General features: G+C 44.4%; 1 protein-coding gene across 1 annotated transcript in view; it reads right to left on the minus strand.

The window, feature by feature from the left end:
* Window positions 1-11578, minus strand: part of LOC110485216 (calcium channel, voltage-dependent, P/Q type, alpha 1A subunit, a) — a 175937-nt gene that overhangs the window by 72749 nt on the left and 91610 nt on the right. The window contains exons 30-35 of the mRNA XM_036939765.1: window positions 10665-10825; window positions 10274-10414; window positions 9900-10101; window positions 5415-5579; window positions 4249-4359; window positions 541-624 (exon numbers count right to left, since the gene is read on the minus strand). Of these exons, the coding sequence (XP_036795660.1) occupies window positions 541-624; window positions 4249-4359; window positions 5415-5579; window positions 9900-10101; window positions 10274-10414; window positions 10665-10825 (864 nt within the window). The remainder of the gene's footprint in view (window positions 1-540; window positions 625-4248; window positions 4360-5414; window positions 5580-9899; window positions 10102-10273; window positions 10415-10664; window positions 10826-11578) is intronic.

The raw sequence follows: 11578 nt of genomic DNA on the forward strand, positions 1-11578 counted from the left end.
TGCATGAGTGAGTGAGTGAGTGTGTGTGTGTGTGTGTGTGTGTGTGTGTGTGTGTGTGTGTGTGTGTGTGTGTGTGTGTGTTAGTCTCCTGAGTATTGTCAGTGGTGGCTGGGCTACCATGATCCTGTGCTCTGCTCTCCACCAACTGGGACAATTATGTAAGGCTTTCAAAATATGTTCATGCTTCACTGAGCAATGCAAGATGCTGTACACTACAGTCTCTGCCTTTCTCTCTGCTTCTCTATGTGCCCCTGCTCTCTTTCTATCTGCCCCCCCCCTCTCTCTCTCTCTTTCCATCTGCCCCCCTCTCTCTCTCTCTCTTTCTACCTGTCCACCCCCCCCCTCTCTCTCTACCTGCATCACTCTCTTTACCTCTCTCTCTCTCTCTCTCTCTCCCTCTCTCTACTAGTCTCACTCTCTTTACCTCTCCCCCTTACACTCTCTCTCTCTCTGCCTCTCTCACTCTCCCACTCATACCACTGAACTTGCTGACACACCATTTCCCTTTCCCACTGTTAATTCCCCTGCCTCCTCACTTACCCCGAGCTCAGTCACTAAAATATCTGTAATGCTGCCCAGGACTGTCACACAGTCAAAAATGTTCCAGGCATCTTTGAAGTAATTCTGTGGGCAGAAGAGAAAGAGGGAGGGGGAAGGGAGTGAGGGAAACAAAGAAAGAGTAGGAAGAAAGGAAAGAGATTGAGGAGAGAAAGGACAAAAAAGTTGAGTCAGTGTCAGATGGCAACAGGCCATAGATTAGATGAGATAAAATGAACGTCAGTTATGCCATATTGAAGTCATTCCAGCAACATATATGACTAGAGTCTGAGAGAAAGAGAGTTAGTTGGTTGGCTTTTGTTGGTTGGTTGGTTGGTTGGTTGGCTGGCTGGCTGGTTGGTTGGCTGGCTGGCTGGTTGGCTGGTTGGTTGGTTGAAAAAGAGAAGGGATCACAGGATTGTGGTACGTACTGCATGCTGGGAATTGTATGAGCGAGTGCGAGTGTTGTCTGGAGTTTCCTTTTCTTGGTGGTTTGCCTTTTTCTATGCATGATTAATGTTATGAATGTTTTTATTTTTGTGGTAGTATTAAGTATATTGTATTATTCGGAATTGCCCTGGTTTTGGAGGGGATGGTGACCCACATGGGGACGTCGCCCCTGTCACTTCGGCACGGCTTTAGGTGTGTTACTGAAGCTACTGTCACGGTGGAGGAGTTTCTGGTCGCCGTAGAAGAGAAGGTAGGATACGAGAATGTTGCTTATGCGTCACGGATGAATAAAGCCGTGGTGGTTTTTCTTAAAGAAGAGTGTCTTGTTGATCGGATGGTTGAGCATGACGTACTTCTTAAAGAAGAGTGTCTGGTTGATCGGATGGTTGAGCATGGTGTACTTCTTAAAGAAGAGTGTCTTGTTGATCGGATGGTTGAGCATGACGTACTTCTTAAAGAAGAGTGTCTTGTTGATCGGATGGTTGAGCATGACGTACTTCTTAAAGAAGAGTGTCTTGTTGATCGGATGGTTGAGCATGACGTACTTCTTAAAGAAGAGTGTCTGGTTGATCGGATGGTTGAGCATGGTGTACTTCTTAAAGAAGAGGGTCTTGTTGATCGGATGGTTGAGCATGACGTACTTCTTAAAGAAGAGCGTCTGGTTGATCGGATGGTTGAGCATGACGTACTTCTTAAAGAAGAGGGTCTTGTTGATCGTATGGTTGAGCATGGTGTATTTCTTAAAGAAGAGTGTCTTGTAGATTGTATGGTTGAGTATGGTGTACTTCTTAAAGAAGAGGGTCTTGTTGATCGTATGGTTGAGCATGGTGTATTTCTTAAAGAAGAGTGTCTTGTAGATTGTATGGTTGAGTATGGTGTACTTCTTAAAGAAGAGGGTCTTGTTGATCGTATGGTTGAGCATGGTGTATTTCTTAAAGAAGAGTGTCTTGTAGATTGTATGGTTGAGTATGGTGTACTTCTTAAAGAAGAGGGTCTTGTTGATCGTATGGTTGAGCATGGCGTACTTCTTAAAGAAGAGTGTCTTGTTGATCGGATGGTTGAGCATGACGTACTTCTTAAAGGAATGTTTATTCAAGTTACGCCGCTTTTTTCTCCGTCAACAAGGGTAACGATTTCAAATGTACCACCGTTTATTCCCAAAGAGCTATTGGAGCGCGAGTTATTGCGGTTTGGGAAGTTTGCAAGATCAACTGAGATTGTCCCATTGGGTTGCAAATACCCGGCTTTGAAACAGGTTATGTCGTTTCAAACACCCGGCTTTGAAACAGGTTATGACGTTTCAAGCACCCGGCTTTGAAACAGGATATGTTGTTTCAAACACCCGGCTTTGAAACAGGTTATGTCGTTTCAAACACCCGGCTTTGAAACAGGTTATGACGTTTCAAACACCCGGCTTTGAAACAGGTTATGTTGTTTCAAACACCCGGCTTTGAAACAGGTTATGACGTTTAAAACACCTGGCTTTGAAACAGGTTATGACGTTTAAAACACCTGGCTTTGAAACAGGTTATGTTGTTTCAAACACCCGGCTTTGAAACAGGTTATGACGTTTAAAACACCTGGCTTTGAAACAGGTTATGACGTTTAAAACACCTGGCTTTGAAACAGGTTATGTTGTTTCAAACACCCGGCTTTGAAACAGGTTATGTTGTTTCAAACACCCGGCTTTGAAACAGGTTATGTTGTTTCAAACACCCGGCTTGAAACAGGTTATGACGTTTAAAACACCTGGCTTTGAAACAGGTTATGACGTTTAAAACACCTGGCTTTGAAACAGGTTATGTTGTTTCAAACACCCGGCTTTGAAACAGGTTATGTTGTTTCAAACACCCGGCTTTGAAACAGGTTATGTTGTTTCAAACACCCGGCTTTGAAACAGGTTATGACGTTTAAAACACCTGGCTTTGAAACAGGTTATGACGTTTAAAACACCTGGCTTTGAAACAGGTTATGTTGTTTCAAACACCTGGCTTTGAAACAGGTTATGTTGTTTCAAACACCCGGCTTTGAAACAGGTTATGACGTTTAAAACACCTGGCTTTGAAACAGGTTATGTTGTTTCAAACACCCGGCTTTGAAACAGGTTATGTCGTTTCAAACACCGGCTTTGAAACAGGTTATGACGTTTAAAACACCTGGCTTTGAAACAGGTTATGTTGTTTCAAACACCCGGCTTTGAAACATGTCTTTTCGGCGACAGGTGTTTATGTTTTTAGACTCACCGGAGTCTGAAACTGGCACATCTGTTCTTACAGTGTCCCAGGTTGGTCGGGATGACTGACCTGATCACTAGCTGGTTCTCTGCTCTGGGAGAGGTTTTCTCTTCCCAACAGTTTATATTTTGGGCCAAAGTACAGGTTTAGTCGAAGAGGTGTAATTATCTTGCTTAATTTTGTGTCAGGGGCAGCTACATTAGCAATATGGAAGACACAAAATAACAGTATTTGAGGACAGGGGTCTGCGGATGTGGTGGGAATGCTGGAGGGGATGTTGGCAGCGAGACTGGGGGTTGAGTTATTACAAAATTGTTAACAGCATTGATCTGTTTATGAATATATGGGATATTCAGAGGCTGTTGTGTAGAGTTAGTGTGGAGGAAGATTTGGTGTTGTGTTTTTAATTGATGTGTAACCACGGTTTTGTTTGAGTGTTTATTGTGTTGAGGGTTCCCAGACCCAATAAATGTTATTTAAATCTAAAAACATTCTCTCTCTCTCTCTCCCTCTTTCTCTCTCTCTCCCCCCTCTCTCTCTTTCTCTCTCTCTCTTTCTCTCTCTCTCGCTCCTCTAATTATTCCCCCTCTTCTCCATATATCTTCCCACCACTCTTCCTCAAACGGTCTCCTCTGTGCCTTTCTCCTCTCCTTCACTCTCCTCTCACCCATCCCTCCGCCTATAGCCATTTGTCTCTCTCAATACCCAGGTGACTGCTACAGTACACACAGGTTATTAACTGGGAAAAACAATAATAATCTCTATACATTTATACACATACTACCAGTAGATAGTATATAGAGAGACAGATAGACAGATCATTAGATTCAATGTAGTTAGTTACATGTAGTTAGCTAGCTGATTAGTTACATTCTCAGATCGCTATAGGACTATACTTTGAGGGCAAGCTTTGGCATGTTAGATTGATAGATTGCTTAGTTAGTTAGTTATATGTAGTTAGTTAGCTAGTTAGTTACATCTAAAATGCATTCCTATCATCATTGGAAGACGTGTGTGACACACTTACCAGCACTCCAAAGGCGATGATCTTGAGCACACACTCCATGGAGAACAGCGAGGTGAATACGATGTTCAGGTTGGCCAGCACAGCCTCGTAGGCCGGAGAGGCTCCGTCATACTACACACACACACACACACACCCACATGCACACACACACACACACACACACCCACATGCACACACACATGCACAAATATTTGCACATGCATGCATATACAAATATATGCACATAGACATACACAAGTACACATAAATGCACAATAACACAAATACAGAGACAGAAATAAATGCATAAACGAATATGACAAATATCATCCAAACACACACAGAGACACAGACAACCACAGACAGAGAGGAAGACACATCCAAACACACACAGAGACACAGACAACCACAGACAGAGAGGAAGACACATCCAAACACACACAGACACAGACAACCACAGACAGAGAGGAAGAAACATCCAAACACACACAGACACAGACAACCACAGACAGAGAGGAAGACACATCCAAACACACACAGACACAGACAACCACAGACAGAGAGGAAGACACATCCAAACACACACAGAGACAGAGACAACCACAGACAGAGAGGAAGACACATCCAAACACACACAGAGACACAGACAACCACAGACAGAGAGGAAGACACATCCAAACACACACAGAGACACAGACAACCACAGACAGAGAGGAAGACACATCCAAACACACACAGAGACACAGACAACCACAGACAGAGAGGAAGACACATCCAAACACACACAGAGACACAGACAACCACAGACAGAGAGGAAGACACATCCAAACACACACAGACACAGACAACCACAGACAGAGAGGAAGACACATCCAAACACACACAGAGACACAGACAACCACAGACAGAGAGGAAGACACATATGAAGACAGATAGAGACACTCACACAGGTTAGCACACACAGAGGCAGAAACATTAGTTAAATCAGATAGATAGATAGATAGATATATAGAGAGAGAGAGAGAGAGAGAGAGAGAGAGAGAGAGAGAAAGAGAGAGAGAGAGAGAGAGAGAGAGAGAGAGAGAGAGAGAGAGAGAGAGAGAGACTTCCGTGTTAAGTTCTATGTGTGTGAGTGATGTGAGGGTATATATGAAGTGATATAATCAGGGTGTCCAGGCTTGTTGTACCTTCATCATCAGTACGATAGTATTGAGCGCGATCATAGCCATGATTGTATACTCAAATGGCGGCGACACCACAAACTCCCACATGCGGTACTGGAAGCTTTGCTTGTTCTTAGGCATGTGTCGCGTCAACGGTTTGGCATTAATGGCGAAGTCTATGCAGCCTCTCTGGAAACACACACATACACAGACAGACAACAATGGGTTAATATCTCACTGAAAGTGCTGTGGTCTACTATCCTGATCCTGCAAACCCACAGGATGTGTAGGCTTTTGTTCTAAAGATGAGAAGATATTCATTAACTCTTGGTAGGACCGTTATGACACGGTCTGAACCATGTCATCATATGTCATAACAGCTGATATAACTTGTCATAACCTGTCATAATATGGTCATAACACTGTCATGACCCACATATGTCACCTGTTGTGACATATATTTAATTATTTTATGGCTGGTTATGACACCTACATAAGAGTGTCAAAACCCACATTTCTTCCATTTGTTTGAGTTCCATTTGTTAGAAAGTCCTTTGTTGTTGTAATTAATTCTTTACAGTCATGTTTTTTTGCCATCATATTTTAAATGTTTATTTTATTTTTTAAATTTGATTTCACCTTTATGTAAACAGGTAGGCTAGTTGAGAACAAGTTCTCATTTACAACTGCGACCTGGCCAAGATAAAGCAAAGCAGTGCGACACAAACAACAACACAGAGTTAAACATGGAATAAACAAGCGTACAGTCAATAACACAGTCCAAAAGTCTATATACTGTCTGCAAATGGCGTGAGGAGGTAAGGCAATAAATAGGACATAGTAGCAAGTAACTACAATTTAACAAATTAACACTGGAGCGATAGATGTGTAGATGATGATGTGCAAGTAGAAATACTGGTGCGCAAAAAAGCAGAAAAGTAAAAAAAACAATATGGGGATGGGTAGGTAGATCAGATGGGCTATTTACAGATGGGCTATGTACAGCTGCAGCGATCGGTTAGCTGCTCGGATAGCTGATGTTTAAAGTTAGTGAGGGAAATATAAGTCTCCAGCTTCAGCGATTTTTGCAATTCGTTCCAGTCATTGGCAGCAGAGAACTGGAACGAAAGGCAGCCAAATGAGGTGTTGGCTTTGGGGATGACCAGTGAGATATACCTGCTGCTGCGCGTGCTACGGGTGTGTGTTATCGTGACCAGTGAGCTGAGATAAGGCGGAGCGTTGCCTAGCAAAGACTTATAGATGACCTGAAGCCAGTGGGTCTTGCGACAAATATGTAGCGAGGGCCAGCCAACGAGAGCAAACAGGTCGCAGTGGTGGGTGGTATATGGGGCTTTGGTGACAAAACGGATGGCACTGTGATAGACTGCATCCAGTTTGCTGAGTAGAGTGTTGGAGGCTATTTTGTAAATGACATCGCCGAAGTCAAGGATCAGTAGGATAGTCAGTTTTACTAGGGTATGTTTGGCGGCGTGAGTGAAGGAGGCTTTGTTGTGAAATAGAAAGCTGATTCGAGATTTAATTTTGGATTTGAGATGTTTAATATGAGTCTGGAAGGAGAATTTAACAGTCTAGCCAGACACCTAGGTACCTGTAGTTGTCCAGATATTCTAGGTCAGAACCGTCCAGAGTAGTGATGCTAGTCGGCCAGGCGGATGGGGACAGCGAACGGTTGAAAAGCATGCATTTATTTTTACTAGCGTTAAAGAGTAGTTGGAGGCCATGGAAGGAGTGTTGTAATGGAATTGAAGCTCGTTTGGATGTTTGTTAACACAGTGTCCAAAGAAGGGCCAAATGTATACAGAATGGTGTCGTCTGCATAGATCTGGATCAGGGAATCACCCGCAGCAAGAGCGACATCGTTGATGTATACAGAGAAAAGAGTCTGCCCGAGTATTGAACCCTGCGGTACTACCATAGAGACTGACAGAGGTCCATACAACAGCCCCTCTGATTTGTCTGTCTGATAAGTAGTTGGTGAACCAGGTGAGGCAGTCATTTGAGAAACCAAGGCTGTTGAGTCTGCCGATAAGAATACGGTGATTGACAGAGTCGAAAGCCTTAGCCAGGTCGATGAAGACAGCTGCACAGTACAATCTTTTATTGATGGCGGTTATGATATCGTTTAGTACCTTGAGCGTGGCTGAGGTGCACCCGTGACCAGCTCAGAAACCGGACTGCACAGCGGAGGTACGGTGGGATTCGAAATGGTCTGTGATCTGTTTATTAACTTAGCTTTCGAAGACTTTAGAAAGGCAGGGCAGGATGGATATAGGTCTATAACAGTTTGGGTCTAGAGTGTCACCCCCTTTGAAGAAGGGGATGACCGCGGCAGCTTTCCTATCTTTAGGGATCTCGGACAATACGAAAGAGAGGTTGAACAGACTGGTAATAGGGGTTGCAACAATGGCGGCGGATAATTTTAGAAAGAGAGGGTCCAGATTGTCTAGCCCAGCTGATTTGTACGGGTCCAGGTTTTGCAGCTCTTTCAGAACATCTCCTTTCTGGATTTGGGTGAAGGAGAAGCTGGGGTGGCTTGGGCAAGTAGCTGCGGGGGGTGCAAAGCTTTTGGCCGGGGTTGCGGTAGCCAGGAGGAAATCATGGTCTCGATTATTGTGGATTTATCGCTGGTGACAGTTTTACCTAGCCTCAGTGCAGTGGGCAGCTGGGAGGAGATGCTCTTGTTCTCCATGGACTTTACAGTGTCCCAAAACCTTTTAGAGTTAGAGCTACAGGATGCAAATTTATGTTTGAAAAAGCTAGCCTTTGCTTTCCTGACTGACTGTGTGTATTGGTTCCTGATTTCCCTGAACAGTTGCATATCGCGGGGACTATTCGATGCTATTGCAGTCCGCCACAGGATAATGTCACGACTTCCACCGAAGTCGGCTCCTCTCCTTGTTCGGGCGGCGTTCGGCGGTCGACGTCACCGGCTTTCTAGCCATCGCCGCTCCATTTGTCATTGATCCATTTGTTTTGTCTTGTTTTGCACACCTGGTTTTTATTTCCTAATCACACTGCATGTATTTATTCCTCTGTTCCCCCTCATGGCTTTGTGTGATATTGTTTGTGTTACGTGTCATGTTTGACTCACCAGACTGGGGTTCGTATATTCTGTGTTTTGTCACGAGGTGCGTTTATTTGTTTGAACATAATTATTGTGACTGTTTGCTCATTTGGCACTTTTGCCAATTGGCTGGAGGTTTTGACGCAGTGGCGTCCGTCTGTTGGTTTCTCCTGCCTCAATAAAGTGTGTCACAACTCTCTGCTCTCCTGCACCAGACTCTACCAATACGCACACACCTGACAGATAAATAACTTATGAACATCCTGTGTCACTTTACTAGGACTAAGAAAATACACTTTATGACACTGTCAATTAGCATTATGACCATATTAATCATATAAGCCAGATAGGCCTATCATGTACATGCCATCAGTCAAAAAGAGGGTGTCTTGTCCTGATCCTGAAATCTGCTCCTGCATTCATCAACAGAGCATTGGGGTAGGTGCATGTCTGACATCAGCGTGTGCGCAATTATAATTATAATTTAACATGGTCAATTTAAAAACAATTATACAACATACTGTAAACATACTGTTGACACGTAGGCTGTGGTGTAATCAGATGTTTTGCCTTGTGTGGTAGGTTTTGTGGGTTAAGACACTCTTATATAGGTGTATATATCTCACAATATATGTCACAACAGGTCTAAAGATATGACCATATTGCAAAAGGTTATGACCGTGTCATAATGTGTTATGTCGCTTGGTGTCAAGTAAAGTGTTACCGAAGTTTCCCAATGGGCATGGACATCGATTCAACATCTATTCCACGGTGGTTCAACATCATTTCATTGAAATGACGTGGAAACAACATTGATTCAACCAGTGTGTGAAAATGTATGTTATTGTTACAACCAATGTGTTTCAGAAAATGCCTTCATCAGGCTTTTGTTCTAGAGCTTAAACATTTGACTCAACTATTTGAGACCTGCGGGACTAGATTACACCACTGGGGGGCGTTGAATGCCGGCCATCTGTTCTTAAGGAGAGCATGCTAGTCACGGTCCCAACTGAGCGGTCCCAATCTCCCTTGGATGTTTTTGTCACACTCTTAAAAGCCTGGGGTTGTTACAAATAATAGCTACACATTTTTTTACAATTCCCAAGTGGCGCAGTGGTCTAAGACACTGCATCTCAGTGACAAAGGAGTCACTACAGACCCTGGTTCAATTCCAGGCTGTATCATAACCGGCTGTGATTGGGAGTCCCATAGGGCGGTGCACAATTGGCCCAGCGTCACCCGGGTTAGGGTTTTTGCCGGGGTTGGCCGTCATTGTAAATAAGAATTTGTTCTTAACTGACTTGCCTAGTTAAATATGAATATATATATATTTTTAAATACAGTATCTTTGCCATCACTTTTTCATGTCATTCTTCTCCAACCTCTCTGCCTTCTCCCTTCCACTCCTGTCCCTCTCTTCTCACCTCGTTTTTCTCTAAACTGTAATCCTCCATCATCTTGTCTCCTTGCTCCTGGAAAGTGATGATGATGAGAGCTACGAAGATATTGACGAAGAAGAAGGGGAAGACCACGAAGTACACCACGTAAAAGATGGACATCTCCATCCGGTACCCCGGGCTCGGGCCCTGATTCTCATAGGTCGCATCCACTGAATGTTTCAGCACCCTGGTGGAAGGTAGAGAGGAGAGAGGGATGGTTAGGATGGGGGGGGTGGGGCGGTTGTGTTTGGCTGGGGGTTGTGTTTATGTGTTTGGGTGTGTGTGTGTGTGTGTGTGCACATGTGTGTGTGTGTGTGTGTGTGTGTGCGTGCACGTGTGTGTGTCTGTCCTGTACTTACTGCGGCCACCCCTCTCCGGTAGAAACGGTGAAGAGGGTGAGCAGGGCCCAAAGCACGTTGTCGTAGTGGAAATCGTACTTCTTCCACTCCCGCTTCTGCGCCTTCACTTCATTATTCCGCTCATAGACTAGATATTCGCCCCTGGAACACACAACAGATTGTTCATACTTACACTGTGTGTGTGTGTGTGTGTGTGTGTGTGTGTGTGTGTGTGTGTGTGTGTGTGTGTGTGTGTGTGTGTGTGTGTGTGTGTGTGTGTGTGTGTGTATGTGTGTGTGTGTGTGTGTGTGTGTGTGTGTGTGTGTGTGTGTGTGAGTGTGTGTGCGTGTGTGTGCGTGTGTGTGTGTGTGTGTGTGTGTGTCTACATCATGTGTCCATCATGTCTCCTGACCTGCAATCGCGCTCAAACTCTTTGGACTCGTCAGTGCAGTAGAAGAATCTTCCTTTGAACAGCTGCACGGCCACCACAGCAAAAATAAACATGAAGAGCATGTAGACGATGAGGATGTTCAGGACGTTCTTCAGGGAGTTGACCACACAGTCAAACACAGCCTGGAGACACAGAGATACACAACAACACAGTCAAACACAGCCTGGAGACACAGAGATACACAACAACACAGTCAAACAAAGCCTGGAGACACAGAGATACACAACAACACAGTCAAACACAGACTGGAGACACAGAAATACACAATCAAACACAGCCTGGAGACACAGAGATGCACAACAACATGTTCAGACACAGCCTGGAGACACAGAGATACACAACAACACAGTCAAACACAGCCTGGAGACACAGAGATACACAACAACACGTTCAGACACAGCCTGGAGACACAGAGATACACAACAACACAGTCAGACACAGCCTGGAGACACAGAGATACACACAACACAGTCAGACACAGCCTGGAGACACTGAGATACACAGTCAAACAAAGGCACACAGCCTGGAGACGCAGAGATACACAACAACACAGTCAGACACAGCCTGGAGACACAGAGATACACAACAACACAGTCAGACACAGCCTGGAGACACAGATATACACAACAACACAGTCAGACACAGCCTGGAGACACTGAGATACACAATCAAACAAAGGCACACAGCCTGGAAACACAGAGATACACAACAACACAGTCAGACACAGCCTGGAGACACAGAGATACACAGTCAAACAAAGGCACACAGCCTGGAGACACAGAGATACACAACAACACAGTCAGACACAGCCTGGAGACACAGAGATACACAACAATACAGTCAGACAGCCTGGAGACACTGAGATACACAGTCAA

The sequence above is a fragment of the Oncorhynchus mykiss genome, chromosome 13 (assembly GCF_013265735.2).
Source record: "Oncorhynchus mykiss isolate Arlee chromosome 13, USDA_OmykA_1.1, whole genome shotgun sequence".
Classification (NCBI taxonomy): Eukaryota; Metazoa; Chordata; class Actinopteri; order Salmoniformes; family Salmonidae; genus Oncorhynchus; species Oncorhynchus mykiss.